The sequence below is a fragment of the Onychomys torridus genome, chromosome 20 (genome assembly GCF_903995425.1).
Source record: "Onychomys torridus chromosome 20, mOncTor1.1, whole genome shotgun sequence".
Taxonomy (NCBI): Eukaryota; Metazoa; Chordata; class Mammalia; order Rodentia; family Cricetidae; genus Onychomys; species Onychomys torridus.
The window spans coordinates 31,647,601-31,673,507 of NC_050462.1; the positions used below are offsets into that span (position 1 = coordinate 31,647,601).

Here is a 25,907-nt window from a genome sequence, read left to right on the forward strand (position 1 = left end):
AGCTAAATAATCTATGAAAACATTACTTCTTCCACCAGCAAGAGCATAGAGGTTAGAATGGAAACTATAAGGGGAAAGGAATGATCCAGCTTACAATCGTCCATTCATAGGTTTTTTTCCAGTCTTTAGTGGCCAAATATGTACTTTATTTTACCCACACATTCATTTCCTTAGTTGGCTCCACATATGGGAAACAAGCATTTAATTATTATGCATTACTTTATAAGGACTTTGAAGAATCCATAAGATGGTGAGGAAGAAAAACTTAGGACTTTCTCATTCTCCCAGTTTTTTATATCTTATCTATCAATAACCAAAATTTAATATGTGTCTTTGCATATGTGAATAAAATACTGTTTACACAAATAGTCTAGCATTTATGTTCATTAGAGTGAAAAATTATTGCTTAAAAAGACACATTTAGAGATAATATAGATGTTATAAAGCAGCAGCTTTAGTCTACTCTCCAAACCTCAGTTTTGTTCTCTGTAAGATGGTAGTCAAGCAATTTGCTATGCTCTTTGTCCAAAAGATTTAATGAAATAAAAGTTTATATATATATACATATATGTTCTGTGAGTTTTGCCTATTGATATTATTATTAGTATCACTTTTAGAATTTAAAAACGCTTCTTGGTTTTTAACATTATTCCTTTTCTTATATCAAGACAGCATTTCTACTGGCATCATAAAGTTAATGCTAGCTTCTTTTACATTTTTGCATTGTCCTCACCAGTGGCACATGCCTGAATTTTTTACTTTCCTGATGCTCTTAGTTCAACACACTGATTTTTGAGGAAATTGGTCAAGAGCAATAACAAATAATACACAGATACTATGGTTCTGTGTTCAGTTACGTTAAAAAGAGTATTATTTCGAAAATTCTAGTCATAGTATTCAGGAGCATTTGACATTCAGAAATGGGATTATTTCCTACCAACGTCTGAAGTTTAAACCCAAAAATGTGATCAAACACTGACATCATCTGTGTAGCTTTTCTGTTAGAATTAACACGTTTAGGTTTAGGAAAGAAAAAAAATGAAATATTGTGACGATCTCTATGAACTGCTGTGTGCATAGTAACGTGTGTGTATTCATGCACTTGCCACACACACTTCTAAGTACCAAGTAGGTTTTTAATTCTTTGAAATCTGTGTTTTATTTCACTTTACAAAGAGAAGAAAAAGTGAATTATCTCATTCAGTGAGCCTCTTCATACCTTCTTCCAGACTCTGCAGAGTGTGACTTTGTGCCTCCTTTCCTCAGGAGGTTACGTGTCCACCCTTCACATCTCCGGCATTGGCTTGTCCTACAGACACTGACAATGTCCCATTCTTACTTACTTTGTTCTACTCTTCTCTCGACAGCTTTTATTCTTCTTCCCATGACATTGTTTCCTTTATTTCCATGAGCCTCCTTAAAAATCTACTAGGTGTGAAAAAAGGAAGCACAGATGAATGTAATTTTATGCTTGACATGACCGCAACCTTTAGCATTGTTTCTCAGTGCTTACTTGCCTCAATGTTTTTAGCACGAAAGCAAATTAAAGTTACTCTGAAAAAGCATGAAAGTTATTAAAGACGAAAAGAGAATATGGCAGAAATGAGTCTTGCAATAGAGAAACGAATGACGAGCTGACAAGAAGAGCTTGCTTGTGTCTTTTTGATCAGGGATATGCTTAATGACCACATGGCTTCTGAGCTGAATCTTCAATTCTGTACATTTCTTTGCTAGCACACAAAGCAAACAGCTGTATTTAAAAGGAAAAAAGAACCCTATGTACATGACTGGTACGTTGTGGAGACGGTGATACTCACAGTGGGAAGGGTAGATTAAGAAGGTCCATGTGAAGAAGCATGTCTGAATAATAGGTAAAGGATATTATGGGTTAGCAAGTAATTAGAAGCTATTAAACTATTTTGAACAGATGGACAGAGTCACATTTGTTTCTTTAAAGGGGCGATTATTCCAAGTAATGAAGAAAAGTTAATTAAAGGCAAATTAAAAGCTAAGCCCTTGGCTCCAGGAATGGAGAAAAAGGGATCATGATGTCATAGATATTTAGAGTCGGAATTTACAGGATTCAGTGGTTCAACAGATGGAGGCATTGAGGGAAGAAAATGAGTCGTGTCTTTTTGGCTAATTGGAAATAGAGTATACAAAACAAGAAGAAGGTATGATTAAAAGTATATAGTGAAAAAGCAGACTTGAACAATACATTAGGAAGTGTGCTTTGATGTTTATCAGAATTTCGGCACAAAAACATGTGAGCCCCTGTTCTGATCATCTTCATAATGCAGTGAGTAATGTGAAGGGTGTTATTGATTTGGAAATAAAGATTATGAATCACAAGCACAAAGTATCATCTGGAGAGTGACATTTTAGTTGCTGTTGGTGCATTGATGGTTGCTGAACTCACAGACGTAAATGAGATCAATTCATTTCAATAAACCCCAGTATTTGGGCAGTGGGCCAAATTTGTTGTCTATTCAAAATTCCTGTGAGTCTTAGAATTCCTTAGATTAGAGCCCAAATTGTTCATGTTTGTGAAATGTTCTTGGCAAAGTAAATGCATATTGTTTATAATCTAATAAAGGAGTCGTCTGTGTTGCATATGTCCTGGAGACATTGTGAGCCAGAAGAGTTAGTCCTCTTAACGATTTATAAAAGTTCTGGGACTCAGTGGTTTCCCTTAACTAGAAATTGCCCAGGGATGTAAGCATACATATTTTCAATTAAAAACAAAAATCATAAACAAAATTAAAAATTAAAATCTTAGAAAAAAAACTAATTCTGAAAGAGTAAAAAAATAAAATGAAGAGAATAGCATTATTGTATACTTTTTCAAATATCTTTCTGATTTGGCTTGATACAAGACAATTATTTTAAGATTCCTTTGCCTGATTCTGTAGTCAATCTGTTGAGATACTATATCCCAAAGCACTAAAAAAATTCCACTGTAAAGTAGTAAGGCAACGAGAGGAAAATTAAATATAATTTCTTAGTATTACTTCAGTACTATTGTTTGTGATCCCCAGAAAAGGTCTACGGATCTTTAGCGGTCCATAGGCCACAGTTCATCAGCTGTTACTCTAACAAATTGTGAGGGGAAGCAATACTAAGGCCCATCTCCAGTGCATCTCCATTGCATTGCCGACTGATCCCTTCTAGGTTTTAATTAATATGCTTCTCGTAACCAGATTCTAATCTCCACAACCTGTATCACTGCTTTTGTGTCATACCGCAAACTTCCCTGTGTCTCCTGGGGAGGATTACCAAATATGAAAAAGTGCACATGGCTTTCAGTCGGAGCACAGAATGAGACTGTAGTGTCAGCTAACCCCAGACACAAACTAGGATGCCTGCTGGAATGTAGCAGAATGGACTGGGGCTCCTCGCTTGTACTGACTAGCCAAGGGGGCGCATGTCTGCTCCAAAACCCACAATCCAGGCTTCAAATCCTAGATTGTATTGGAATAGGTGCTTTCATCTCAAGACAAACAGAATCACTTAAAACACAAGTTCACATATTTTATTAAAGACGGAAATTTGGAGAGGCACTTTTTAATAATTGAAATTAGAAATGGAAAGTCTGGCTTATGTCACAAATTTATGGAATATAGCTTTGAAATCATACTTATAAGTGAGAAGTGGCATTTTTTTACTTTTGTGTAGATAATTAAAAATTATTTTCATAAAATACGTGTATAGAAAAACATTTTAAGCCTTATCACGAGATTTACAAAACTGAAATTGCTCTGTGTATCAGAACTGATGATTCTCGATGCTGGTCACATGACAGTATTCTGGCATTTATTGCAACAACACTAGGAAATCATACAAACCTCCCTTGCCTGTATCTTCCTAAATTATACTCAGATGTGAACAGACTTTAAACAATTAGGATTCTATTAAAATTAGTCTGAAATTAAAATATAAAGGGAGCTGGGTGGTGGTGGCGCACGCCTGTAATCCCAGCACTCGGGAGGCAGAGGCAGGTGGATCTCTGTGAGTTCGAGGCCAGCCCGGGCTACAGAGCTAGTCCAGGACAGGCTCTAAAGCTACACAGAGAAACCCTGTCTCAAAAAACAAAAAACAAAACAAAACAAAACACACACACACAAATATATATATATATATATATATATATATATATATATATATATGGAACATTGTATATTCATATTGAACAAAAATATTTTCAAAAACAGTAAAAAATATATTATTAGGGCATACATGAATGTTAATGGTCAAGTCAATACTTGACAATATTTTCTTGTTTGCATAATGGATGTTAAATTAAGTCATATTATTAATTTACAGGCCTATATTCATAATATAATAATTTATTTATATAATCTTTGCTTGTATATTATATGTCATATATAAAAAAGTATATGTGTCACACATCATATACATGCTGATAAATAAATGCCTGAAACTTCATCATCCCCACTGATGTCTGAACCTAATAATCATGTGCAGAGACTCTACTGATGTGCGACCAGCTTTCCTGACACTAATATAGTCCTATGGATTCACAAAATCCTGGGGTTCTATTTTTAAATGGGAGAACAGGATGATGCAAGCTTGATGCCTCCAGTCTGAGAAGGAGCTCAAGCCGTTCTCAATTCTCCATGAGAACAGAAGATTTGATGCCTAGTTACTTCTGTCTGGATGACTCTTGTAGACTCACTAATGAAGGAGATGTGCTTTGTCTTCTTCTAGACCATAGCTCTGCGAAAAGCACAATACTCTTGTTAATTATGGCAAAGCTTGTGCGTAAGACCTGAACATGTACACAACCAAGAGCATCGACTGAGTTTAAGATGCTGGAGGAGCAAAGAAAAAAAAGCTATGTAAGTTTTGACTAATAAAGCCAGAGAAATGTTCAGAGTGATAGGTTTTCAAACACTAAATTTAATATTCTTTTAGTTATTGTCTTTATTTAAATTTTATTTTGAAATTAAACTTATGATGTGTGATTAAAATTTTTGTATGAAGATCTAAATTCAGACAAGAGTCTCCACTAGAAATACTCAATCCAATGCTATTGCCTTATACATACATATATATACATGTATACACACACACACACACACACACACACACACACATATATATATATTGCTACTAAAACACAGTATTTCTGTTTATTTGTTTCCTTAGGTGTATGTAGAGAAACAGAGTTAGACTGTATATTATTGTCACATCTGTTTTTATTTTAACACTATTATTTGGGACTATTTCATTTCAATACATGTTAACCTATGCCACTATTTAATGCTACATTATGGGTAAACCGTCAACTCATGCATCTGTACATCTTTCAAAATACAATTGCTAACTAATTACATCTTCGTATATATTCATTCTTACCATGCTTTAATGAGGACATTTAGTACAACAGATTTCTGAAAGTACAGATATTGTTGTATCTGGGTCTTCATGAGCATCTGATGCCTTGGTCCTGAATGTTCTCGCTCTTTGCCTATCTTTATGTCATTTATTTAAGAAAAAAAGCAATAAAAATATAATAGAAGTATGGCATCCCAATTTGAAATATAATGTCCTTAGATCATAAATTAAAAGTGGATTCATTTCACTTGGAGTTAGCAAGTGAAAAATTCTGCATTACATATTAAATTCACAAAAAAAAAAAATCCCCCATAATGTTAATTTTTAAGTGTTAACTTGCCTGATTGATTTAATAAGATTGATTTTATTTTCTTCAAGTTTCCCTTTAAGGTTTCTTTCTATAATAGGTCAAATTATCTGATCATGAGTTATTAGGTAAATGAGATGACAGATTCTGCTTTGGGACTATTGGGACCCCAGTATAGTCCACTAACATATTTTTTAAAAAAAATCTATGCTTTTATTGAGTCAATATCAGAAACTGAGTAGTTACTTCATGCTTTTGGCCTGGTGGGGACAGAATGTGTGATTCCCTTATTTGGGAAAAAATGCTTTTTAGTGAAATTTTTAAAATGTGAAGAAATCACATCAATGGATATAGGTTAGAGGAGCAAAAATAAGAGACACACATCAACTGGAAAGCTTGGTATCTGTGAGTAAGCTATGGAACCCAATTTCATTTACTTTGATACTAATGGGAAAGAGAAAATGATGAAAATAAGAACAGACTCTCTTCTCAAGAATCTCTTTCTGTGTGTGTGTGTGTGTGTGTGTGTGTGTGTGTGTGTGTGTGTGTGTGTGTGTGTATGTGTGTGTGTGTGTGTATGTGTGTGTGTGTATGTGTGTGTGTATGTGTGTGTGTATGTGTGTGTGTATGTGTGTGTGTATGTGTGTGTGTATGTGTGTGTGTATGTGTGTGTGTATGTGTGTGTGTATGTGTGTGTGTGTATGTGTGTGTGTATGTGTGTGTGTGTGTGTGTGTATGTGTGTGTGTGTATGTGTGTGTGTGTATGTGTGTGTGTGTATGTGTGTGTGTATGTGTGTGTGTATGTGTGTGTGTATGTGTGTGTGTATGTGTGTGTGTATGTGTGTGTGTGTATGTGTGTGTGTGTGTGTGTGTGTGTGTGTGTGTGTGTGTGTGTGTGTGTGTGTGTGTGTGTGTGTATGTGTGTGTGTGTGTTTGTATTACGGAAATTGATATAGTCCATGCAATGCCCTGACTCTGAGGACTCGCTCATCATAGTGCTAACAGAAGAAGAAGAAGTTCTGTCCACTTCCGGCAGCTAACCATGGACACTAGACTTGAGGAAGAAGTGACTATATCCATTAGAGTCACAACTCATTTTTTTTTAAAGGTGTAATTTTATTCTGAAACTTCCTGGAATTATGTAGCAATGCTCTGAATTCAGTCCATGACACATGACACGCCTTGTCTGAAAGCTTTCAAACCCTTTAATTATTTAAACTTGTGTAATTTTATTTCCATTTAATGTCTTGGGAGTCTGTGGTGTGATCATGATGGAAAAGCAAGAGAAATGGCAATGTCAGGCCGCCTGGTCCCTCTATCAGACCCATTCTATTAACAGGATGGATAGAAGGCACTGCTGACAATATTTGGAAAAAGAAATGGACCTTTTTGGTTGGCTTCTGTTTTAAATTTGACAGTTTCCTTCAATTATGTTATTAATTTCTGTTAATTTTTAATTAGCATTTTTACCCCCAAAGCAACAGAATTGCACCTTATTTTTTTCTCATTTATTTATTCTCTGACTAGTTCTTCCACCTCTGTTTTCCTCTCTATTAACCATCTAGACACCAATGACCATTCCCAGAGTAGAAGATTAGAAAGTGGATAGGACATAATTCTAGTTCATAATGACCACGCAGCCCAGTGAAGGAGAAAACCAAATGATTTCTTTCCTTCTAATTTGTTTTTTCTTAATATTCACTCTAACTTCACATTTGACCATTTCAGCTCTGTTCAGTGAGCCAGAAAAGAAGACATTTTCTGTACCCGAAAAGCTTAAAATGAAGTTCAGATAAATCATTTCAAGTTGTTACTAATGCAGCCAATGTTTGCCTCTGGGTGATTGCAATCTTCAAAGCTCCTAGCATCATCCATTCGTTTGATATGTAAACTAAATTGCTAATAAACCAAGCTTCTCTTCATCCCACAGGAGACAGCATACTCATTCCTCTTAAGATTTTCACTGATGTCAAATTTCTGATGACTTCAACCCTCACTGAGTACTGTGCTCTGTGTTTGAACCTCTCAGGTTGTCTTGTCTCACAGATGATTTCCACCTTTTTGTCTTCACATGGTTCAATGCCTTTATGATTTAAAGCACAATTAATGGTTTTGGCTAGTGGTAAACAGAGGTAGTGTTATCTTACACTGTGATACTGTCCTTGCCTGTCCAGTGTTCTGCTGGTGAGCCTGTGCGGGTAATTGATTGATTCACAACATCAACTTCTGCTCCTCCTTAGATGTTTTGCCTTTTTCCTCCCCTCTCTAACTTCAGCTTCTACCCTCTCAAGCATCCTCTACTCTCAAACAGGCAGAAGGCAATCTCTAACTCCTCTCATGTCATATAGCACATATATTCTTTCTTACAACTCTTGCATTTTAGTTCATGGCTGGTCTTTAAAACAATTTTAAAAAATTGTTTTTCTTGACTTTATATAAACATAACAACCATCAGCTTCTGAAATAGAGGTCTCTTTTTTTTTAACTCCTAAAAGCCTTAGTTTGTTTGTTTATTTATTTATTTATTTATTTATTTATTTATTTACTTAAAACATATTCTTCTCTCATGCATTACATCCTGACCATAGTTCCCTCTCCCTCCATGTTTCCTAGCTCCTCCTCACTTCCCCTCTCCCTCAATCCACTCTGCTCTGTTTCCTCTTCAGAAAAGAGCAGACCACTAGAGACAGCCAAACATAAGAAAACAAGACAAGGCGAAAGCACTCATATTGAGGGTGGACAAGGCAACTCAAGAGGAGGAGAAGAGTCCTAAGAGCAGGCAAAAGAGTCAGAGACACACCCACTTCCACTCTTAGGAGTCCCACAAAAAAACAACAAGCTAACAGACAAAATATATACACAGAGGACCAGTGATGTGGATATCTGTACGCTGTGAATGTGTTGCTCTGATTGGTTAATAAATAAAGTGCTGATTGGCCAGAAGCCAGGCAGGAAGTATAGCCGGGACAAAGAGAGAGGAGAATTCAGGGAACAGGAGGGCTGAGTCAGGAGATGCTGCCAGCCGCCACCATGAGAAGCATGATGTAAAGTACCAGTAAGCCACAAGCCAAGTGGCAAGATATAGATTTATAGAAATGGGTTAATTTAAGATGTAAGAACTAGATAGCAAGAAGCCTGAGCCATTAGGCCAAACAGCTTGGCTGTAGGACCCGGGTGGGACTGGAGATAACTGTCGCTACAGACCAGGTACAGACCCAGGCAGGCCCAGTGTTTGCTGCTTCAGTCTCTGTGAGCCCATGTGAGCCTGGCTTAGTTGATTTGGTGGACCATGTTCTCCTGGTGTCCTCCATCCTTTCTGACTCTTAAAATCTTTCCTCCTTCTCTTCCATGGGGTTCCCTTATCTCTGAAGGGAGGGATCCAAAGGAGACCTCCAATTCTGATTCTGTTTTCCTGCACAATGTTGGGCTGTGGGTCTGCACACCAATGATAATGGGACAGGAATTGCTTAGTGAATACAGCAGATGATCATTAGGAATCATTGTTTTACAATGTTAGTAATACCATTCTCTAGCAGATTTACAAAGTACCTAAAAGTAAAAGCTGCACATAGCTATCATACAGCAATAAAATATGATGCAAAATACAAAATTATGGCATGGTTCATCTGTGGAGTCCTAGGCCCAAGACTCAATTCTGAGGACCCCAAAGGAATCATTCCCCCAAGAATCAAATGGGAAAAGAATTTGTGAAAATCAAGATAGGGACTCTAAACAGACTGACCGTTTTGGGGAGATGAAGAAATAGTCCTGTGTTGGTATTTATGAGCTTTAAGTGTCAGTATCAGGAGGAACAAGCAGTCTTGGTCAAACTGTGATCTGATTGATCATAATTATCTCAGGATTGGTCATGTAGATCTTATTAGGAGCAAAGAAAGTTGATGAAATCTGTATAGTGATTTCAAGTCCTCACAAGAGTTTTGTAGTCCACACCTGTTGTCCCTGGAATCCAAAGTGACTAAAGAGGAGAATGACTCACATGGAAAAAGATGTGAAGGCAGTGATGCTAAACTTTCATCTTTCTTTTAGTTATTCCTTTAGCATCTGCAGATGCTTTCGGCAGAAGCATCTTCTAAGTTCTCATTATAGTTCTTGAATGTTTGTTAACCTTTGTGTTTATTTCATGCATATTGGTGTTTGGGAAGCATATATGTCTCTGCACCTCTAACCAAGTTCCTCTAGAAGAGCATTCAGTGCTCTTAACTGCTGAGCCACCTCTCCAGCCCCTTGCTATGGTTCTTAAAATAATGGTGATACAAATATCAATAGCTACATGCAGCAAAGGATTGCAGAAACAGCTGTTGGTCTCCAAAGCTTTATGTTTTAAACTTGTTTGCATTTATAGGTTGTTCAGATGTCTTATTCACTCAAAAACTATTTTTGAAGAAAAAGCAGAATCACATCAAAGTAGATATAAACAGCCAGACATGCTTCTATCAAGCTGGTAAATATTTATTAGTAAGCCCCTAGGGAGTTCTATTTAAGGATTTGGATGGATGTTTGTAAGTTGAAAACTCTTCCAACTCATTAGATAATTTGTTTTATCTGTTTTCTGAAAAAGCACACAAGAAATTGGTTTTCGATGTTTAATATGCATATTAATCACCTAAGAAGCTTGTTAAATGCAGATTTCCTCTTCTGGCAGAACAAAGTCTGATATTTCATGGTGGTGGGGAGTAAAGAATTCATACCTTTGTATATTCTTCAGTAGAGTTTTGTTGAATGGAGCTTTGTTCTACCCTCTTCTAGGAGCAGGGTGGCCAACTTAAACTGTTTCCAAATACAACTACTTCAACACACATAAAATTAGTATTCTAGAATAGCATTTTGAGGTAATAATTGTATTTTAGAGGGTTTACTAAAATACATCTATGTTTTAAATTAAAAAAATCACGTTAGTATGCACTTTCTGCTTTTATTTCGTCTCAACAATACAGTAATTTCAAACAAGTAAATAACGAGCTCAAAGTAGCACTATCAGTAATTAAGTGCCTCTAAAGCTATAGTTCTCAACCTTGGGGTTGTGACCTCTCTGGGAGTCAAATGATCTTTTCACAGGGTTTGCCTACGATCATGGGAAAGCACATATGTTACAATTCATAACAGTAGCACAATTACAGTTATGAAGTATCAATGCAAATAATTTAATGGTTGGGGGTCACCACAACACGAGGAACTGTATTAAAGGCTCACAGCATTAGGAAAGTTGAGATCCACTGATCTAAAGTCACTTTATAGCCATGTTTTAATACCACCAAGGTGATATTTCTGCTTAATAATATTTCCTCAGAGAAATAGATTAACCTTTACAAAGACAGTCTGTGTGGTCGATGGGGTTTATAAATAATGGTCTATGCACAGTTGGCAGATTTGGAAAACCCGCAGCTCTTGTGGTGTTGCAACCAACCATCAGTTGAAAAAGAAAAAAAATTAAAACAACTGGCTTGAGATATAGCTTGATAGATGGAATTCTTTTCTACCAATCATAAAACCTCGAGTTTGATCTCTACCATTGCAAACCCAGACTTGGGGGAATATGCCTGTAACCCTAGCATTTGGGGGTTGGAAACAGGAGAACCTGGGCTTAACAGTCATCATCACACACATAGAGAATTCAAGGCTAGCCTGAGCTATGATACTATGATATCCTTTCTCAAAACAAACAGCCATAGAATGATTTTTTTTTTATAGCGCTTCTTACATGGTTTTAAAAGTCTTCCCTTTCTGTGCAGTTGACTTCTGCTCATCCTTCATTTAACTCTGTGAATAGAGATCTCAGGGACCCTTTATCCCAGTATGGTACGCATTTTGTCCTTTCAAAATCTCATCGATTTTTCCTTTCCTGAATTTATGACAACTACAATTATAGATCTTGTCTGTGATTAATGAATTTTATGTCTGTATCTTTGGTCCCCTGGGAATTCCTCAGTAGATTCTGTTTCGTTAACTGCTATTAAATTAAAAGCTTGGCCTGAGGCCTGGCAAAGAGAAGCATCTAATATGCTCTATGCATGCATTAATGAATGATGGTATAATGGAGAAATGCCAAATTATAAAAGTATCAGTGATTTTTTTTTTTTTTTTGGACAGGCATCAATGCTTGTTATAGAACTGGTTTGTTGTTTACATGTGGCAGGCACACTAGGACTGTCTGAAAGATGAAACTATTAGGATGTCTCATGTAATAATGCCATTTAAGACCACAGAGTCAACTGAAAAAAGTGATTACTGAAAATCAGTATAAGCAGACCATCAAACTGCAGCTTAGCTACTAGATCATAGACTTTGCATGCTAAAATATTATGCCTAATCTGAAATGCTGGAGACAGAATGGCCTTGTGGGGACTATGAGAGAGTGGGTGGGGAGAAGAGTAGGGTCATAGGCAAGGCTCTAATAACAAAAGGATTCAAATTTAATCAGAAACAAATACAACTTTCAAATCTACAGCTAAAATAGGGGTGCAGTTCTGAATGAATTATCACTCGCAGAAAACTACAGCACGTCATCATTTAGTATATATGTAAAATTGTAACGATACTAAGTCTTACAACTGACCTAACAAGCTGTGTATTTATTTGTTCATGAAATTAAAAATTGAAATGGATAAAGTTAGTGTCTCAAATGCCCCTGTAAAACAGTTGGACTATAATGCCAAAACTAAGGGTGCTTGGAAGATGTGCATAGGGGATAGGCCAAAGCTGTAGAAGTCACACTTCTTCAATGTTATAAGATGAATGTGCTCAGAATACATAGGTAACTCTTTAATTTGGGGTGGTTATCTAAGGCTGACAGTCACAGTCCTGATTAGTCATTTTGTGATGTCCTCATGAGCTTATTAAATTAACATAGGGAGGGGCTGTTCTCTTGAGACACAGCTCAGTCCTTCTCAGTGGCATCCATACTTGAAGAGCAGATGTAAAGAGACAGATTGGATGTTGGAAATATTCCCATTATTCCCAACTAAGAGACTCCTGCTTGATTACAATTTCTTTTCCTGGTGACTCCACTGTTTATCTGAGAAAGGAACAGCTTGCTCATTTAGCAAGTATGGCTTCTGAGATATTAGAAGTATAGTACAAGAGAATGATAGAGGTCTCAGCCATTCTGCAATGCCTCCTGTGAAGGACAGCAGTGCCCTTCATTCCAACACCTGCATTTCAAATATTCAGATCTGTAGTATTAAGAACTGTGTGACCCTGGTCTAAGGGAAGGGATTTCAACAATCTGTATTCTTCTTTTTGGAATTTGATAACTTTAAGGCGTGGAAGCTTTGGCTTAATCTGTCAGGTTATTGTCTGCACCTGTCACTTTACATAGACTGATGTAGGAAAAAGGGATGTGAATGCTCCTGACCAATTCCTGAATTGTAAAATAGGGATAGTGGTAGTGTAGCTGAAAGTTTTCCTGTATCCTGCCTGGCCCGAGGTGGGTACAAATCTTTCCTACTCCCCCAAGTAAACACACAGTGGCTCATATTAATTAAAACTGCTTGGCCCTTAGCTCAGGCTCATTGTTTATTAGCTCTTACACTTAAATTAACCCACAATTCCTATTTATATTTAGCCATGTAGCTTGGTACCTTTTCTCAGTTCTGCCTTCACATCTTGCTTCCTCTGTGTCTGGCTGGTGACTCCTGACTCTGCTCTTCCTCTTCCCAGCATTCCTTTGGTCTGCTCACCCTGCCTATACTTCCTGCCTGGCTACTGGCCAATCAGTGTTTTATTAAACCACTGTACAACAGCATTATCCCACAGCAACTGTCTGCACCTGTCACTTTATATGAACTGACTTAGAAAAAAAGGGATGCGAATGCTCCTGATCAATTCCTGAACTGTAAAATGGGGATAGTGGTAGTGTAGCTATGCAGATTGATGTGAATCCGTTCAACAGTGTGTGGTTTTAGCTAGAAGTATATAACTGGGAGTTCTTAGGACTAATCTGCATTTGTAGGTATGTATGCTTTTATATATCATTAGCTGGAGAAGTAGAATCATTAATTTTGAAAAAATAGCTTTATAATATATTACTTCAGCATTTTCAAGTTCTTTTTTTAAGTGTAGGAAGATAATTGTATTGTAATTTGTCTCCCTAACTCAGTTTCTCTCCTTTAATTCTTGCTGGTTTAGTTTGCCCCCCACCCAGATTTATTTAATTGGGCAGTCTCTACCTTCAATGTACCATTATATACTGCAAGTATTCTTTTCATGTTTATATTGCGTGATATCCAAAACATTTATAGAAACCGACAGCTACATTGTAATCTGACTTATATGTGCAGTTATAAACCTTTTAAAAAATTTCCATGTCATATGCAATTGTCAAAATTGGAGCTATTGTCATAATTTTGTTTCATTTTTCAGAATGTTGTCATTAGAAATTGTGCTGAAATAATTTTTATGGTTTCTTCACAGTTTTCTCCCTTTCACACAACGTAAAGCAAAGCTTTGTGTATATGTGAGCAAAGACAAGAGTTTGGAGAACCTCACAGGCCCAGCCTGGTTAGCATTTGAGAACCATCTCAAGTGAAATCCTCAAATATCCTGTTATCCCTTTGGGTTGATGGTGATCAGTGTCTTCTGGATTCAGATATAAGTCTATGATGGTTCAGGTCACTCTGTATTTCTGTTTCTTTCTTTCTGCAGTTTATTGCTTTTGCTTCTTTATTCTTCATCTTGGTTTCCATCACAACCTTTTGCCTGGAGACACACGAAGCTTTCAATATTGTTAAGAACAAGACAGAGCCAGTCATCAATGGCACAAGTGCTGTTCTCCAGTATGAAATCGAAACGGATCCTGCCTTGACGTATGTAGAAGGAGTGTGTGTGGTGTGGTTTACTTTTGAGTTTTTAGTCCGTATTGTTTTTTCACCCAATAAACTTGAATTCATCAAAAATCTCTTGAACATCATTGACTTTGTGGCCATCCTCCCCTTCTACTTAGAGGTGGGACTCAGCGGGCTGTCCTCCAAAGCTGCAAAAGATGTGCTTGGCTTCCTCAGGGTGGTTAGGTTTGTGAGGATCCTGAGAATCTTCAAGCTCACCCGCCATTTCGTAGGTCTGAGGGTGCTTGGACACACTCTTCGCGCAAGTACCAATGAATTTTTGCTGCTGATCATCTTTCTGGCTCTAGGAGTTTTGATATTTGCTACGATGATCTACTATGCCGAGAGAGTAGGAGCTCAGCCTAATGACCCTTCAGCTAGTGAGCACACACAGTTCAAAAACATCCCCATTGGTTTCTGGTGGGCTGTGGTGACCATGACTACTTTAGGCTACGGGGATATGTACCCCCAAACATGGTCAGGGATGCTGGTGGGGGCCTTATGTGCTCTGGCTGGAGTGCTGACAATAGCCATGCCTGTGCCTGTCATTGTCAACAATTTTGGAATGTACTACTCCTTGGCAATGGCGAAGCAGAAACTTCCGAGAAAAAGAAAGAAACACATTCCTCCCGCTCCTCTGGCAAGCTCACCTACATTTTGCAAGACAGAATTAAATATGACTTGCAACAGTACCCAGAGTGACATGTGTCTGGGCAAAGAAAACCGGCTTCTGGAACATAACAGATCAGGTAAGGCACGATTTCAAGTGCATCCCGTGGAATACTTTGTAGACCAGTGTATCTTATAGGTAGAAGGTAGCTGTGCTTGTTTTCTGTAAATAGACATGAGTTTTCAGTTTCACCTTCTTGTAAAGTGTGTGTTTGTGTGAGGCTTGTAGGTACCTAGATGGTAGCATTTCTACATATAGATCTGCAGAGCAGGTCTATAGGGTTTTTTAATGTTGGTGGGACTGACCTCTGCTGATGGTGCCAATATTCTCTTTTGCTCATGTGTTGCTTCTGTGCCAATGTCTCTTTGTTTCTCTGCATGACGTCATGGTATGATCTTAACCATTTTTCATTCCTCATTCTCAAAACGTTCCCCTCCATATCATTTGGCTTGGTGTGTTTGTCTCAGTTTTACCTCTGCCTCATGGTACTCTGCATCTCAACCTCATTCATGAGAAGCAGTTACTTAAGGAGAATGGATGCTTGCACATCAAAGGCCTAGACACTAAAGAGGTGATGTGGAAGACAGATATTTCATTGAGAAAGCTCATTATTAGTAATATGCTAGGTTGACCAAATTTTTATTGTTTTAAAATTAGGTAGGATTTCTAAACCTAATACTTTTCATGATGCAAAGTTACATATAATGCAAAAAAAAAAAAAAAAAAAAAAAAAGCACTCACCATCGTTCAAGGCACAAGTGTGTCATGGTAACCAGTGACAAAATTCCACCTCTTTCTGACAATCACTTCTTATGGCATTGTGCCTTGGTCTCTACTCTCTTCTAGAACTGAAGTTTGAATATTTTACTGCTTGGCATTTGCTGGAATCCCACTCCTTGTATGCTAGATGTAATCTACAGCTGATTGATTTTAGCTTGAGAGTCAGTCTGTCCAAGGCAAGGCAGAGATCTTGCTTGTCCATTATGTCCTAGTAAGATATAATATATTTTAGAATAGCAATTGAAATAGCTTACTTTGAAATTTAAAGTAAATATATACCGCTTGATCTACTTTAACTATTTCTTATATGGAAAAAAAAAAGGAGTTGGGGATTTAGCTCAGTGGTAGAACACTTGCCTAGAAGGCCCTGGGTTCAGTCCTCAGCTCTGGCAAAAAAAAAAAAAAAGAAAAGAAAGAAAGAAAGAAAGACTGTTGGTGATCTCATGTCCCATTTAGTAACAAGGCCCTATCTTAGATGCTTCTGAAAATTTTTATGAGGCAAACAGAAGACTCAAAGAAGTATGACTGGAGATGAACTGCTGTTCAAAATTTTCCTCCTTAGTCCTTATACACATTTGGAAATTCACCTGCTAATTCCATCAGCACATATCCGACAAATATTAAGAATATCCATCTGAAAGGGAGAACTTAGAGAAGGTTGTTACTCACGACGTTGCTCTGTGTATTTATGCAGAGTCCTTAAAGGCATGGGCAAAGAGGACACATCTTCCTCCTTACTCAATATTGTAATGTCAAGCTAGTGGGCAGGCTGATATAGGTTTAGAGAAAGCCCTTGGCAAGCATGCAGAAATAAACATCACTTTCACAGACATGGGAGATCTTGCTGTATGTTTTGCTCAAAATGATTTTGAGTCTTCAAAGTGATATGGTAGTTCTTATGCTTTGGGATTATGTTAATTAAGATTTTTCTGGGGGGTGGGAAATAGAGTTTCAGAAAAGTAGGGAAAACATGCCTCTTTAAGAACTACAAGACCAGTAACCACTTGAGAGATTTTCCTTAAGGATACTACACTCTTAACCATCTCCATTCATAGTATCTGAATAACATGTAACAAATTACATGGTAACTCTGTACTGATTGATCACTGCATTTATTTTGAGTTCATAGCACCTGAGTGAAAGCTAATTATCCATGAGATAGATTCCAAAAATGAATCAGAATTTTGCAAGGAACATTTCTCCCTTTTTTGATACATTTCTGTTTTACTCCATGTAATTTTTTTTTCTTTATTGTGGTGGATACTGTGATGTGATTGCTGTGTTTTGTATACTGAGTGACCAGACTACAGGCATCTGTTGTAAACTCTCTGTACTGTCTCATTTCCGCATCCATCACTGTCTGTCAATGGGCATGGTGCTGTGACCAGTGTTATCAGGTGACGACAGTACAGGAAGTGAGCCGCCATTATCACCTCCAGAAAGGCTCCCCATCAGACGCTCTAGTACCAGAGACAAAAACAGAAGAGGGGAAACATGTTTCCTGTTGACGACAGGTGATTACGCGTGCACGTCTGATGGAGGGATCAGGAAAGGTAGGCATTTGCATTTAATCAAATCATACTAGGTAACTTGGCCATTAAGTAAGAGTGATGCAAAATGCTCCTTCATCGTTTTCCAAGGAACGCTGCATGTGATAATCTTTCATACTCTCCATCACATCTTCTCTCATTATAAGTACTTTATAGTTGCCATTATGACAGACTACTTTATTGTTGCATTACCCTTGTTTTTTTTTCCTTTATACTTCTTTCATCCTTTCATTTACCATGTGTCTATGGGTAGAATTTTAACAGAAGAGGTAAACATCATTAGGTCAGTCATTAATTATTTTAGTACAATGCTTTTAATCATTAATTATTTTAATAGTCTTTAAAAGTTATCTTTTTTTAATTAAAACAGTACTCACTAAATGACTCTATGACTGTATTTGTTAAGTAATTGATGACCATTAAATAATCAATAAGGGCATATTCTTTTTCAGATGGAGGAACTAAACACCCTTTAAATAGCTTTCTCAATACCTACTAGGCAGCTAATACTGGTAACTTCTCTGACTGTCTCATTGGGCAAGATCCTCTGCTCTGCCATGTGCATTTTAAAAAAGTCACTTGAAAAGTCCCTTATGCGATTAAAAGTACACATTTTTTTCTTTAGGCCTAATAAAATAATTTGAAATCCTTTTCAGTAGACACTAAATAGTACTTAACATATAGGAGATGATAAATATTTGTTGACAAATTTAAAATGGATGAGCAAGAGTCTTTGTTAAAGAACTTTGTTAAAGTAAAGATCTATAATGATGTATTACCCTCATTGACTAAATCTAAACATAAACTTTCATAGTTTGTTCCACTATATTCTGTAATTGAGGTCCACATTTGTTATGCAAAGCAGTTTTTCGAATTCTTTAGTGTTTCAAGATGTCTTCCTTAAAAAGTGTCTCATAATTCATACTCTAGTTCTCTTTCATTTCTTCTGAACATTTTGTTTCTTCTCTCCTTCAATGTCTTTGAGGCATGAAAACAATGGCAGTATTTTTGAAGAGTAATATTTCAAAAAATTCTTCATCCCAATTATTTCCATCATTTCCATGTGTTCCTTGAGCTAAAATGTGTTACAGTTCTCTGAATGGGTTTCTTTATTATTTTTACATTTATATATGTGCTGAAGAGTTTAAATGTTTCATGATAGCTAAAATCTTATAGTATTTGAGCAAAATATATGTATATACATTAGGTAGTAATAGCTTGTGTTCAAAATACTTTACTAAGTGCATATATGCCTTAACAAGCTTTATCTCTGTATATGTACATGTGTATATGTGTGTGTGCACATCTACATGTATACAAGATCAAACATATTTATTTTATGCATCTTCCATTAAAATACTATATGCAGTGCTTATACAAAGGTAGTGTGTTTAAAGATCTTGATATCAATTTTCTTCCATGTCAAATAATACTTTCTACTTCAAACTGTCAAGAAATGTCTGAGAAAACCTTTGGATACTACAAGATAGCACGTTAATATCAACTTTTACTATAGAAATGCAAAGCTCTATGAACAAAGCAATTAATAAGATTTATTTTGCATGGAAAGATATATGTAATATTATTTCACACATGAAAACTTTACTTTTTAATGAGGACATTTTTTTGAAACTGATTAGCTCACATGAGCTTCCTGTGCTTCGTCATTCCTTCCCATACCAACTCTTCCACATTCTTGCTTCCTTATGTCATCACTGCATGTTCTTTCTGTATGGGTATTGTTTATGGGAACACTTGGCCATTTTTACTTTGTCTTCTATTGCCACATCTACCAGAAACCCATCCATTGCCCTTCCTCATTCCTTTATAGAGCTTATAGAGTTCTTTTATTCTGCCCAAATATTTACTTTCTATAGGATCTATTCACTTTTCAAGTTGATTTTTCTATTAATTTTATTTCAAAGTTCAAAAAATTCTCTCTGTATAAATTAAAAAAAAATTATTGGATTCCTATTTGTTATTTCACATATAAATATGAAAACATTCCATAATGATTTTAGAGAAAGGAAAGATTCATTTAAAGAGTAACCTTCCAAGACTTAAGACCTTTCTGTGTTTCCTTACAACTGCCTTTGAGTAGTTATCTAAACTAAAGCCTTCATGCACGCTATATATATTTATCAGTGTTGACAATACCCCAATTGAGCACATTCTCTTAGGAGCTGAATAAAATTTGACTTCTGTATTCTGATGTTGGTTCTAAGTAGGTTTACTATTGTTTATTATCATGAGTAACTTAGATTTTATAATTAAATCCTCATTGATGTTTCCAGTCACTCCAGGAAAGGCTTAATTAAGCAAAAAAAGTATCAGAATTCCTAATCAGAAATACTTAGAATAGTTAAAACTAAAGATGTATAAAGAACATGTAATTTTACTAATGAAATATGTGTTGCTAAATGAGGAGAGCTTTTTCAAATGATATTAAATTACTGATATTAAAAAGAAAAGGATCCGTAAACAAAATAAGAAATGTTTACTTTAAAATTTATAATTTTGAAGAACAATTAACATTTAGAATAGCAATCAAGATTCATATATCACTGGGTGATTAAAATAAAATGATCTAACAGATCATTATATTTCTGAGAATTGTATAAAGGGCTTGGGGTATAAAGTACCCTTTAAATGTGTTCATTGCAGTAATTAACATTCATCAATGTTTATAATCTAATTTACATTTTTAGGTCACATAATCAACTTCTACTGCATAGGAAAAAATAATTTCTCTGTAACCTTCAAAATTACAGTGTTAGTCACTGTAGAGAAGAGCAGTAATAATGGAGTCACCATGCACCTGGTTACTATGTAAAAATAAATTATTTTCTATTTAAAAATAAATGAAGGTATTCTTCCATTAACTATCACATCATCTAGTAGCATGGAATGAAAACACACCCTCTTCTATGTTTTATAATAAAGGATGTTAAAATAACAGAGGCAAGTAAATGTTTATTCAACAGAAAATATATCTCCTAAACCACTATTATAATTAATGGATGGTGAAATGTCTATTCACAAAACCATTTAGAAGACATCCAGTCTACTGGAAATCAATGCGTGTGCATGCGGGTAGGGTGTGGTCATTACTCTTCTCTCCTGTTCCATTCAGCGTTAGCCTGTTATAAGGTTATTATGGAGTCTGTCTTGATGCGTATTTGTCTTGGCCTCTCTATGTCAGATTAATAGAGAAATTATTTCAGTCCCAATTAAGAGAAGTAGAGGTAGTTACAAAGGATTCTTTCTTTTTTCTTCGCTCCACATTCAGCAAGCACACTAGAGCCCATGGAGAGTACTACACAGTCTAGAGGAGGCACCAGACAAGAAGCCCATTGGAATTGTGTGCATTTACTCAATTTTGGTTGCCCTACAGGAAGTTCATTTCCAGCCCTGTAACTGTTCAGTGGAACTGCCAAAATGTTTATTTCCCAAGCTGTGTGATAGGTCTCCATTTTCATTCAAATGTCTTGCTTTCTACTTCATGTCACACTTTATGTGAGATGCACCCCAAACTCATTCAACTGCCTATAATATTCTACTGAAAATGCTTTAACGTGTGAATCACTCAAAAGGTCACAGGATGGGGTAGCTGGCTGAGTGGTTAAGGAAAACAACCAAGCTAATGTTCCTGAAAAGTTGTTCTATCTAAGTTCATGGATATCACTAACAATAGATTAGTTTGAAAATTTTGGACTGAAATAAAATTTGCCTCAATTTCTCGAGGGTAAAGGAAAGAGTTCAAGTCATCTGAGAACATCAAATTCAGATTTATTTCACTGAAATTATGACTCAGTTTACATTTCATTTGCTTCCTTTTTATTTTATTTTATCACCTAAGGGATTGGTAATATGCTTTCCATCCTGTATCACCTGGATAATGGCACCAAATGCCATTATTATATGAATCACCCTTTTAAACATGTAAAGCTCAAAGAATACGTATATTGGAAACAAGTGTCCTCTTCAAGTTAAGCATGCTTCATTAGCTACTAATGCTAAAGTTAAAAAAGAAAAATATCTCATGTATTTTTAATTTTCAGAAACACATCCTGAACTTTAAAAGTATTGAGTCTGTAATCTTATTAAAATTGCTTTGCCTACGTGTTAGAAGTTCTTGTAATCTCTATGGCCAAATTACATCAATGCTAACTATAATCTGGACATAAACATGTTTTGGAATATTGTAGCTATAATTTATGATAGATAGTTTAATAGTTTCAGAATGCCAAATACAGTGAATTTTGGTTTTTAGAAGTATGAATTGTCCCAATATTGAATTCATTGCAAATGGTTTGAACACAAAAAAATAGCACTTTTGATTATTCTTCATGATATTGTTTGTCTCTTGTCTATTTTCTGGTTGAACTCAACTGATGTCTGTGCATTTTTTCATAAAAGGATATGAAAAATCCCGAAGCTTAAACAACATAGCGGGCTTGGCAGGCAATGCTCTGAGGCTCTCTCCAGTAACATCACCCTACAACTCTCCTTGTCCTCTGAGGCGCTCTCGATCTCCCATCCCATCTATCTTGTAAACCAAACTGCATCAATCGGCTAAATTATATCAATACAAGTACTGTTTACCCTACAATGGAAATAATTAAATGTAGAGTTTCTCCAGGCTCCATTAATACAGTATAAATCCTGCATGATATTACTATTTGAAGTCAGAAATGCTACTTGAGTAGCTAAAACATCTTATTCTGGCTTTAAAGATGATCCAAAGTAGTGCTACTCCTCAGTGTGAATTGCCCCAAATTTCCTGTTGTAATACAGTGACCAATAGTGTCAGATTTTGGCCAGTACACTAATATATAACCACATCTTCAGGGAGATATACTTAAATAGTGTGCTTCTAAATGCCAACCACTTCATTGGACCTTCATTTCTTGTAACTCCAAACCATTCTGAAGATGTCTGGGATCCTATCTAGATTGCACATGACATGACTTTGGTCACTTCATTTGCATGGACCATCTTGTCTGTATCACCTGAATACAATGTTGTAGAGTCCTGGGACTGGATGGCTCAGGATATGTGTCCTCGCTTCAAACCATCCTGCCAATGTGAAAGCACTGGTCGCCTGTTCTGCATGTTGAATTGTGGGGCAGGGAGGGTGCCCTTCTCCTTGGTATTTTCCCCCTTTTATTCTCTGATAGAAATATTTATTTTAAATACCTTAATTTCCTAATTTATTTATCTTCAAAAAAATGTTGTATTGGTGTTCTGAATGTTTTTGGTTGTTTGTACACACAGATAACTGCAAAGAGGTTGTCATTACTGGTTACACGCAAGCCGAGGCCAGATCTCTTACTTAATGACTTGGGGAAGGCACAAAACATGTGAGAAAGGTAACTGCTAGCCAGGCTTGCATTGTTTAGCCAGGAATTTCTGCTTGGTAATAGAGCCATTTTCCCCCACTATAAGTCCTAGAATTTGTCATTATTTTCAGAGGTTAGAGTGCTAAACATTACCCAAAGCTCTCGTGTGTTTTCATTTCTGATTTTGTGTGAACATCAAAGGTAGTGATGTTCATTGGAGGGTTTTTCATTTGTTTGTTTTGTTTTTCACTAGCCTTAAAATTTGCATCAAAGGACTAACCAGACTTTTCAGGCTGTGTTTAATCAGGTGCTTTGTCCTGTGTGTTGTTTTCGGTCTGTCTGTTTTCGCTCCCTGTCTTAACTGTATGTACCATTTGTCTTCATTGAGGGTAGATGTGCCCTGATAGGCTCTTTAAACTTAGCACTGATTTCCCTACCTCCTACCCCCTGTCTTGTTTGCTACTTGGAGCAGCCTCTCTGCTTTGTATATACGTTAATGATGCTCTGTAGACTACCTAAATTAATAGGCACTGTGAATCTTTTTTGATGAGCAGGACTGAAGCAGCGATTTCACCATAGCACTCGATTGCCTACTGCACTGTCAGTTTCTACTACCTAGTAACCAGCATTCATCACTACATTCCAGCATACATCCCTAGGGAGTCTTTTGCAGTCTAGAGGGAAGATAGTCTGTTTACATATCCCTACCAAATGCTACAGCAATAGTGTGTCTGATATTTTGGGAAAGAAATGCCATAATATAAATGCAGTGTAGACAATACTTTTGATGCATTGATCCTTAAGATTGTTAATGAAGTCCTACTTCTCATGTTTATTTTTGATAGGAAGACAATTGTCACTTTTGTTATTGGCTAAAGACATGTGTTACTCTTCATTCCCAAGCTCTAGAGCATGAGCTGCATGTCAGAGATCTTGTACAGCAATGCATTTACCCAGACGTAGCTATCTGAGATTTAGAGATACTGTGATTCTTTTGATAACACCACTCATAGAATGCTATAAGTACTCAGAGGTTTATGGTCAAGAATTAATACGCTGTCTGGTGCTGCTGTTATAGACTGCAGTGTTGTACAGAATTTATCATGGATTTTTGACTGCTGAAAAAAAGGGACAGTGAGATTTAGCCATACCAAGGATTGTACTGGAAACTTCTGCTACTGAATGTGCCCTGATGTGACCAGTTTGCACTCAGAAGAGGTCCTGCACCTTCGTGAGGTATTTAAAGCTTATAAAGGAATGGTGGCTGGAACTGAAATGGTGCTCGCCATGGAAATATTCTGCTTTTTGACTGACCAGTGTCCAGGAAACAACTGTAAATACCAACGTGTGCATGGGTCAACCCCTCTGACAATCTCATAGCACGGGAAGCCAAACCCATGGTTAACATCTCCAAAGCTTCGAGAAGTGCCCACAAGGCTTGGAATGGCTTCTCTCTTGCTCATGGTGGTTTTGTTGAGAATTAATGAAGGCAGTGAATCTGATGTAGTATAGGTCTGTTTTAATTTCCCTTATTTGTGCACTATGTGTTGGATCTATAAACACTGACTGCCTCATTTTCTTGCAAACCACTTATATATCAGCTTGTCAACTGTGTTGTAGACTGTGAGTGTCTCCATGTAAAATCTAAAACATTTTTAGTCATGTATTCATTTAGTTCTGGAAAAGTGTTACTATCTAAAAGAAGTTCACTGACAGTATTCATAGTTTTTTGTCCTTGTTACCTCAATTATAAATATTAAAAATATAAATTCTGGCAATGAGAATATTTTTTTATTAAATGATCAAGGAAAATGTCAGTATATAGTAGAATATTATCAAATTATATCTTAAAATGTCTATTTTGCATAACAGAGATATTCTTCAATCAATTCTTCTTTGTGAGCTTTGTGGCTAATGAAGCGTGTATTTGTCTTTAACACTGCTGTAGTTGAAACTGTATACAAGTTTTTCATCTTGCTTAATCAATATTTCCAGAATCTATTAGTTCCCCTGGGATTCTGAATATACTATATAACCTAATTATGAACCCCTGTATCTTGTACCTTTTGTGGCCATCTCAAGGTGCATGCCTAACCTTGGTGATAAACCAATGGACGTGTTACTAACTGAAATTAAGAATAAAAGGCAAATGAGCTGGGGATAAACTTGAATCCTATCTGATTAAATTATTTATATCATTCTCTGGACTCCTTTCTTTGTGTGCTACAATTTCAACAGACTTTACTATTGTTCTGCTTCATGGTTTTACCACACACACTCATAGGTTCCAAAGAAGTTGGGAATGAAAGGCTTTTAAACTACTGAGGCTCTCATTTTTATTCAAATCGTAGAAATATAGCTGATAGTTTCCTGTTCTTTATGTTGTCTTGCTTCCTCTGTCTAAATTCCCCCTTAAAAGAGTCTAAAACCATTAATTATAATGGTACTCAATATTTATAGGCAATTTTATTATCAATACTAAAATTTTACTTATATTTCTGATTTGCCACATTTCTGGGGGCAAATACTTTTGTTTTATTTATTAGCAGTACAGTTAAGGACCTGGAAGGCACAACTGTTCATTTATATTTTTGTCACCATTGTCCCCACAGTAGTTTCCTATGTTTTAAATATTGACTAAACTTCTTGGTGTGAGTTCTACTTTAAGACATGCCTTCTGTCTTTAGATCTCTGTTTCCTATACATGACGTCCACAGCTGGCATTCCAGGACTGTGGATAAATTTACCACCCACAGTTCTGTCACACCAGCTTAGGGTAGGAGAGAAAGGAAAGACAGAAAACAAAATTGAGGCAGAAAAGAATGTGGGCAAATCCAAACCTTTTTTTTTTTTTCATATATATATATAGTATTCAGCACGTACTTTCCTGTTTCTAAAGCTGCTCAGTGCTAATGATTAAGAGAATACTTAGAAGCTGAGCCTAGCAAAGAGGGTTTTGCAAATGGAAGTGCCCGTAAAATATTATTAACATTTTGTTAATAACAGACAATGATGTCAGGATGAAAGATTTACTGTGAGGACAACTATGTAAGAAAGAGA

The 25,907-nt window shown here is 36.4% G+C and overlaps 1 protein-coding gene across 10 annotated transcripts in view; it reads left to right on the top strand.

Annotated features, from left to right (window-relative positions):
- Positions 1-25,047, top strand: part of Kcnc2 (potassium voltage-gated channel subfamily C member 2) — a 189,758-nt gene extending 164,711 nt beyond the window's left edge. For 2 of the 10 annotated variants that reach the window (XM_036169558.1, XM_036169560.1), the window contains exons 3-5: positions 14,327-15,254; positions 17,344-17,508; positions 21,925-22,846. In XM_036169558.1, the coding sequence (XP_036025451.1) occupies positions 14,327-15,254; positions 17,344-17,508; positions 21,925-22,061 (1,230 nt within the window). In that variant the 3' untranslated portion in view covers positions 22,062-22,846. The other 8 variants (XM_036169567.1, XM_036169565.1, XM_036169564.1 and 5 more) reach the window with 8 other exon arrangements.
- Positions 25,048-25,907: the final 860 nt, after the last annotated feature.